An 8172-nucleotide genomic window follows, 5' to 3' on the forward strand; every position below is an offset into this window, starting at 1 on the left:
TAGAGTCTGCGGTTTGAGACGAGTTTGGAGAATCTGAAATAACTTTAGCAATTTCGAAAGGACTAAAGCCTGATGACCAATACAGCACAAAAGAATCTGATGAAAAAGACTAACCCCAACAAATCAAGCTACTTTAATTGGTGGATTCGCTTTATGTACTTATTTTAAACACTTGCCGATTATAATTTTCATTAAAGTAATTAACTAAAATTGATTAAAGGAAAATTCTTATATCCGAGCTTTCCTTTTGATTAAATTCTGATTCCATACTTCAGTTTTATTTTTGTTTCAGAATAATGAGCCGTTGTATCTACAGTGCATGGTAGCTGCTACATGTAATATTATATCTTTCTTAATTTTAAGTGCACATTTTTGTAATGATATACTACTATAAAGTAGACTAACAAGGATATTAATTAGTACTACTTCATTAATTAGAATATAATTGTGATAAATTATTCTCAATTATAATATTGTGTTGGAAATTGCCTAGAGTCAAATAAATATTAACAATAGAAATAATAAAAATCAAGCTCGGTAAAAAACAACCTTCTTACATGCATTCGCGAAAATTTGCATAATCATCATTAGAGAAATCTACAATTACACCAACACTGTAAAATTCAGGACAAATAAATGCTCTAAAACAAACTTAGCCCACATATATAAACTTAATTCTGTAAATAAAACTCAAATATTTCCTACCTAATTGAAACAAAAACAAAATTTAATCCAAACGAGCTCGATTTTTTTTTTAAGTTCCTGAGATTTATTTAACCTTCAGCCTTAAGCATGGCCTGGTGGTCGATGAGATTTTCCAGCTCCTCTGTTATTGCAAAGAAAGTCTAATTAAATTTGTTATGTTAGAACAAAAACATTTAAAAACAATTCATGAGGAGGATAATAATGATAATATTCACATGTAAATCTAATTAAGTTTTCTTGCATTTAACTTGGTTATGAAGTTCAAAAGAAATTAAATAAAAAATACTCCATATGCTAATGCATATGATGAGTGTCTATATCGAATTATAACGCTATACTACATTCTCTTATAAAGCCATATTGTACTTAATTTTGGGAAAGTGTTTAGCCTAAAAATAAAGGAGGGAGTAAAAAAGAGAGCAAAAAAAAGGCAACATTAAAAGTTTGAATTTACCCTCAAAAGTGAGAGAAATTAAAAACACAAATGTTTGTATAAAGTGATGATAATGTTAGTAAGCTTTTCTTTTTCGTCTGCTTTATTTTCTACTATATAACTAATTAGATGACAAAACAAAGTACACATTTTTTTTTCTCTATCATAACCTCGAAAATTGCTATAGGGCATGCCAGCTCCACCTTTTTAGAGATAGTACGTTGCCAAAATTGAGTTGCATATAATAAATTAAATTACTAACTAACTTTGGTAGTTAAGTTATATACTACTACCTCCGTCCCTGAAAATTTGATACAGTTTACTATTTTGGTTCGTCCCTTAAAATTTGATACACTTCACTTTTACCATTTTTAGTAGTGGACCCCATATTCCACTAACTCATTCCTACACACATTTTATTATAAAACTAATACTTTAAAAGTAGGATCCACATCCCACCAACTTTTTCAACTCACTTTCCATTACATTTCTTAAAACCCGTGTCGGGTCAAAGTGTAGCAAATTTTGGGGGACGGAGGTAGTAACAGTAATTGATTTTGGAAATATAACAATATTTGATGCAGAATTGATTATGAACAAACCTGTTATGGATGGGGTCAGGACCATTAGGAACTCTCCTTTTGCTCATGTAGTTAAGCTCCAACTTTGAAAGATTCCTATGCTTCTTTTTCACCACATTCATAGCTTCAACAAACTCATTCTTCGTATTTCCAGAAGCTTCTTTTTTTATAACTAGCATCCCGAAAGCCCTAATTCTTGGTTCGTGGTGGCGATGATGATGATTAGCCTCAATGATCAAGAATCGAAGAAATCCGAGTAAAAGAACTAATCGAAGACTGGCTTTCAAGAACTCCCTCATCTCCAGTTTCAAACTGTAGGAGAAGAAAATGTGTGAGAATTAATGGAAAATAAGAAGGAATGATTGGAGATGTAAGAATGTGTAGGAGATGATGAAAGGAGAAGGTGTTTTTGTTTGGGGTTTGAAGTGCATGGCTAGGGTGGTTTGGTTTCTTTATAGGCTGGAGTGCTTCTGTTTGCTTTATTGATTCTAGAGAGAGAATGTGAGTTTTGAAAATTAATGAGGATTCTAATCTTATCTTTGTAAATTTCACCCTTAATAATGCCTAATGGCATTAAATTTGTAGGTATGATATGGCGAAGTTATTAATTAATTACTACTACAAACGTAGCCTTTTTGGAAAATGTTAAATGTAGCAAAAACAATTAATGTCCATTCAATGAAGAAGTGACAATTTTATTTTAATTTTAATATTCTCTTTCGTTAGTTATTTTAATTTTAATTTTTATTTTAATATTCTCTTTCGTGTCTCACAATGAGTAAGAGAGAAGAGCTTGCTTTATTTTGTGTACTGACGGCTTGTTTGAAGGCTGAGGCTCTCTTTTCTTTTTCCCTTTTTATAAAGATCTTGACTGAACATACAAACATACCAATCTTCAATTAAAAAGAGCATAATCTCATTAATAAATAAATGCAGAAACAAGCTCAAATTAATTAAGGATATGAAACTCGTTGATCCTTGATCAAATTTAAGATTTTTAAATGACTACTGTAGAGAATAATTGCAGTACAAGATATGATTAACAACTTTAGAGTTTCTTGTGGCCATGGACCCATGGTCCACCTCTCTATACAAGAACCACTCTTAGTTGGAAAATGGTCATTTGATCATCTGAAATTAATGGACAACAGAATATATTGGAAAGTGACAAAAATTAATCTGGATTCTTTGCTGCAGACAAAAGATGGTTTTATCATATATGTATATATATATACACCAAGTTAACCAGAAATTAAACAAATCTGGGTGTCCGAGAATCAAATACTACTAATACTTTGTACTGTATAACTGTAACGGCTTCATTTGCAAGTTTAACGACGCTATTAAAAAAGTTAATAATTTGGCATCTTAGTTATTCAGTATTTTAACTTCGTATTAACGATACATGTCAAATCAAATCTATAAAAGGATAATCAAATTATACATGGTCTCGAAAGTAGGTACGTGTAAGCAAATCGATTATCAATCTAGAAAGAATAATTATGTGTAAGTAATTGGCCTAAAATCTGAGTAATTAACAAATGGGGTTGAAAGAATCAAAACGTAAAGTCTTGTCGTCTTTACATATTCGTACAAGTGTGATTACTGTCCAAATTTCCCATGATTCTGTTGTTACTAAAGAAGAATAATTCGGACATATATTTGAAAGTGAGGAATCTGAGGCTGTTGATTTTACTGTGTAAGAAAATAGCATGGATTTTGGAGGATGCTTAACTTTGTCGCACAAGCTTCTGTGTTTGCCAATTGGATAAGTTCAAGTACACTTTTTGAAAGAATATAATTCTGGCATAAGGTATCTCTCTAAAAAAAAAAATACTACAACTTATGATGGATGACACGAGTTTTAATGGTTTCTTCATGAATATGTAAACTAAGGGTTTGTTCGATTTGCAAGATTATGTTATAGTATGATTAAATATGTGTTATGTTTGGTTCATGAGATTGAATCTCACAACTTAATTTTAGATAGATAATTATATAGTCACCCTCTCAAATTAAAATAATCTCACAACTTAATTATAGATAGAGATGAGCATACTATAATGAGTCATAGCATTGGAACCGTAACTAATAGGGTTATTTTGGCTAGCTAATAATGTGGCAGAGAGAAAATGGTACTAGAATCCTCAACCAAAGACACAATTAGGTATGTGAATATAAAGGATAGAGAGAGAATGGAAGGGAAGGGTGAAATGAGTGATCCTCCTATGAAGCATTCCTCTATCTTTGGGAATCAATCTTGGAGCCAAGAATATAGCAAAGAATATCATCATATCACTGTGTCCTAATTCTTGACTAGAACAATATATTTTTATCATATCAAACATGCACCTTGTTTCATTTTGGCAAGATACAAACCTTTTTTTTTGTTTTCATGTCCCATCTTTCTGGTTGATCCATGGAGGAAAACGCGTCACCTCGACGTATCAGAAGGGCGGACAGGTACGACCGGGTGGGCACGTTGGAGGTGGAGGATCAAGCTCATACAACAACCTCAACAGAATCTGAGCTTCGAACCTTGTTCCATGATCTCAACATGCAGATGCAGTCTGCATGCAATGTCATAGATTGGGATCGCATATTCATGACAGCCTTAGCCACAATCTCATTAGTATTGGTTGTGTTTGCATTCTTCCCTTACCTTCAAACTCAGATTGTGACAGACCAGGAATTCCAGCATCTCTTTGTCCTGAAATCTTTAACGATCTCCGAGTTTCAGGCTGCCCCGGATAGGGTGACCGGGAAATGTGATGTTAGGTTCAACATCAGCAATCTTGGTGAGAGAAGCATCTACCACGAGACGTCTGTGATGTCGATTTTCTTGGACCATGAGCTGCTGTGGGTGTCTAGGACGGGCGACTTCTTCATAAGTGTTGGTGATTACATGTTGTTTAATGTCACCATAAACACGACCGCAATCTCTGTCCCTGCCTCCTTCGTCCCAACGGCTCTCATGGAGAGCCGCTCGTTTCATAAGCCCCTTCTGTTCAAGATCAAGTATGATGGGATGGTCCGGGAGGGCCTGGCTGCGTGGTACGAGGAGAGGACTCATGTGTATGTGGTTTGTGGTTGGGTTGAGATGCAGTTCATCAATGAAACCACCATTAGGGGAGGGCCAGCAAATTGCACTTTAGAAAATAGTTAGGAATTTTTTTTGTGTTTTTGCTTCCTAGATTGCAGGAAGTATAAAAAGCAGAGAAACAGATGGTGTGTGCATGTTTCTGGATATATATGTAACTTATTTTTATTCAACGAAACAATAGACTATGTCACACCCCAGTTTTTAATGGCAATGACAGATAAATACAACAAGAAGAATTTCAAAGTTGGGAACAGGGCATTTTACAATATCATTGATACTCTGTGAAATATGAATCTTCCCTGCCTGACAGAAAAGGGGAGGAGCTCTTCTATAGGAGACCGACGTCGGGCATGGATTGTTAGGATACAATCTTCAGTAGCAACGCGCTTAAACACATCTACACCTGATTATACGAACTGAGATATATCAGATTTAAGAAAATATGTATACTTCTGCAGTCTCTGAGGAAGAAGCACAGCTTTTCAATGCTCTTATTCATGGAGAGTTCTCATGATGATCGTTCAAAACCGCCACCAATCTGCATGTGCAGCCATTCTGGTGAAGAACCCCTACCGTATTCCCTCGTATTTTGAGAAACATATGCCATGCCAGAACTATCAAACGATTGCTGAGAGAACTGTCCAATGAAAACAGGTAAAATTGTCATCTCACACCATAGACATTTCTGTATTCGGTGACGGTAAAACATGCAAAGATATTGTACTGACAATTAGGCATATTCTCTGTATCAACCATTATTTCTGAAACGTTTTCCAGGGAGGATCAGTCATCTTTCAGAATAAATGTTATAGAAATGAAGTTGATATATTTTCAAGAAAGTAGGTGATTTGTTTGAAGCACTTACATCTTTTGAAGGGTATCCATCAATGCCCACTCTTGCATTGACTGCTTCAAGCTTCATTGACAGAAACTGTGACATATAATGATTAATTAGATAATATTCCAAGTGGACCGGTCACGGTATGCGGTACAGCACAAAAAGATCACGCAGACCCCCACGGCCCCCTCCCACCACCACCACTCATCACACTGCCCACACAAGAAGGAATCGAGAGAGAGACAGCAATCTACCTCAACCTGGCGTTGTAATGATTGGATATAGTTAATAATCTCATCGAGCACTAGTGCTTTGCCTATAACCTGAAACCATAAATAAAATACTGTCATATACTACAAGTTTTTTATAAAAGAAAAAATAAATATCAAATTTCAGGATGATTTGCCCATAAAACAGAAAAAAAATATGAGAAAATACATATTGAATGCTGAACTATATACACGACAGAAATCAACAAATAGTCACATAACAATCAAAATGAGAGATTGAATAGATTAATCGATAAAAGAAAGAATACATAAGTCAGCACCAAACTCTTAAGACTAAGGCACGGAGATGGTTAATAGCTGAAGACAACACTAATTTGTTGAAAAAAATAGTATAGATCATTGAGCATCAAGTAGCGTAAGTAACTTATTCGGCAAAAAGAGAATAGCAATGGAAGAGTCCGATATATAAAGAGATGCAGCTGCAGGAATTATGCATAAATATTAGTATCTGTCATATTAAAAGCTTTCCGGTACAAGCTTCAACAATGATCAAAGCCCTCAGCATCTGTTTACTAAGCCTAATTCCTTGAAAGCTGAGAAACCTCTTTGCTAACATATCTAGTAGTATATATTTCAATGTAATTAACAAGAAAAAGAATAGGCTTGTGTAAGGGAAACTAATTTCTATGAGAGAATGGAGTCCAACAGTTATTGGTACGGAGTACTTACTTTATTACAGCCAGGAACTAAATCTTGAAGAATTCTCATCCTCTCACTAATCTTTTCTCTCCTAGCCTGCAAACAAGATGGTGAAAATAAGAAAAGCAACTTAGTTACCATTCATCATCTACTACTTATTCATCAAGGCTAACAAACCAACATGTAGACTTATTTTGTCCTTCCCCGAAACCTCAAAAAGATTAAAAGAAACACATTTACCCTTTCAGCTAAACTGTGGCTGTCAGTAGCTTGACCTCTTCTTGCTCGTACATGGATGTAGTCTTGCTTTGATGGATCAGCTGGCTTTGCAAGTGCTTCTGACGCCTTAGTCGAGTTCCCTTCCCCTTCGGTTTTAGTTTCACGAGCACCATTAGATCCAACGGCCTTCATTCTCTTCTTATCTGCTTCACACTGCTCCATTCCAACAACAATTTACCAACTTATAACTTCAACAAAATGAAATTAATATCTCCCTATACACTTTTCACACTATTAATCTCCAACAATCAAATCACGCATAAAATTGTACATCCCTCCACACCCACAGAAACACATACTATATATAAAATTCCTTATGAAGCAGATCATACAAGGTTAATCACAATACAATCAACTGTTCAGGCTGGCAAACAGCATTATCCCACACATTGAATTTGAATAACAACACAATTATCAATATCCAAACCAATAATTGTAAAAATGAATTTGATATTAATCACCAAAATTAAGTGAATTTGTGACTTAAAAAAAGAGATTTACCATAACATTGGTGTTGTTATTATTGGTAGTATTATTGCTGTTGCCATTGCTGTTGCTAGTGGAAGCTCCTCCCTTGAGAGAATCATCATCTTCGCGGCGCTTCCTGGAATTGGGATTTGGCGGACTATGATTCGATCTCTGGTCCATGAGCATCGGATCCAAGCCCAATCCATACGACGTCGCAGCGGCATTCATCTGAAAACCCGGCCAGATCTCGGCGAAGTTATAAGCCCCGCCTTCATTCATCATAGCCGCCCCTTGTGGATCCATTGAATCGAATTGCGGCGATCACCGGAGCATGAATGTATAGACACAGAAAGGGGTGTGTGTTTTGTAAATTGTAAGTATGTATAGATGGGAATGGAAGGAGAAATAGAGTGGATCTTCTTTCCTTTCCTTGAATGAGTGCAGCAGATTGTTGGGAGAGAAGTGTAGCCAGTAGCGTACAATGGCTACTAGCAGTAGTGATTCTCAAATCTAGAGAGAGAGAGAGAGAGTGAGGAGACCTTGGGAGTTGAAAAGAAGTGACTTTGAGTGAGCTTTCCTCGGAGCCTCCAGCGCTTCATGTCTTTAAGCCTCACTTGCTTTTCTACTCTACAACCGGCTCACCTGCACCTGCCGCTAACTATTTACTGTACTTTTATTTTTTCTATTTATTAATTTTCCATTCTATTCGGATTCTCTAATTTCTTTTTTTTTTTCATTATAATACGTTGCAAATAATGATTGCAAAATGCCACTATAGTGAGATTATGCGACGTTGAGTGTTAGTTTTACCGAATTAAGTTGTAACACATTTTCAC

General features: G+C 35.5%; 2 protein-coding genes across 3 annotated transcripts; both read right to left on the minus strand.

Moving 5' to 3' along the window:
• Positions 1–519: 519 nt before the first annotated feature.
• LOC125208232 lies at positions 520–2214 on the minus strand. Of its 2 annotated transcripts, none has more exons than XM_048107814.1 (2): positions 1741–2214; positions 520–845 (listed from the first exon to the last, which is right to left on the minus strand). In XM_048107814.1, the coding sequence occupies exons 1-2, from the start codon at positions 2016–2018 to the stop codon at positions 830–832; spliced, it is 294 nt and encodes a 97-aa protein (XP_047963771.1). In that variant the 5' UTR covers positions 2019–2214; the 3' UTR covers positions 520–829. The 2 variants fall into 2 exon arrangements, with proteins under 2 accessions (XP_047963771.1, XP_047963770.1); XM_048107813.1 differs by having other exon boundaries at positions 520–826; positions 1741–2204.
• Positions 2215–4968: 2754 nt separating this feature from the next.
• Positions 4969–7912, minus strand: LOC125203673 (transcription factor BHLH094-like). The gene is made up of 6 exons (XM_048102075.1): positions 7370–7912; positions 6830–7021; positions 6620–6685; positions 5915–5983; positions 5688–5753; positions 4969–5459 (listed from the first exon to the last, which is right to left on the minus strand). The coding sequence occupies exons 1-6, from the start codon at positions 7637–7639 to the stop codon at positions 5331–5333; spliced, it is 792 nt and encodes a 263-aa protein (XP_047958032.1). The 5' UTR covers positions 7640–7912; the 3' UTR covers positions 4969–5330.
• Between the last annotated feature and the right edge of the window lie 260 nt (positions 7913–8172).

This window comes from Salvia hispanica, chromosome 2 (genome assembly GCF_023119035.1).
Source record: "Salvia hispanica cultivar TCC Black 2014 chromosome 2, UniMelb_Shisp_WGS_1.0, whole genome shotgun sequence".
In the NCBI taxonomy this organism is placed as follows: domain Eukaryota; kingdom Viridiplantae; phylum Streptophyta; class Magnoliopsida; order Lamiales; family Lamiaceae; genus Salvia; species Salvia hispanica.

Bases quoted from the DNA above. Each gene is read 5' to 3' on its own strand.
- LOC125208232 (XM_048107813.1), bottom strand. From the start codon at position 2,018: ATGAGGGAGTTCTTGAAAGCCAGTCTTCGATTAGTTCTTTTACTCGGA. The intron at 827-1,740 runs GTTTGTTCATAA...TTGCAATAACAG, and splicing joins CCTGACCCCATCCATAACAG to AGGAGCTGGAAAATCTCATC.
- LOC125203673 (XM_048102075.1), bottom strand. From the start codon at position 7,639: ATGGATCCACAAGGGGCGGCTATGATGAATGAAGGCGGGGCTTATAAC. The intron at 7,022-7,369 runs GTAAATCTCTTT...GGAATGGAGCAG, and splicing joins ATAACAACACCAATGTTATG to TGTGAAGCAGATAAGAAGAG. The intron at 6,686-6,829 runs GTAAATGTGTTT...TCTTGTTTGCAG, and splicing joins GCCACAGTTTAGCTGAAAGG to GCTAGGAGAGAAAAGATTAG.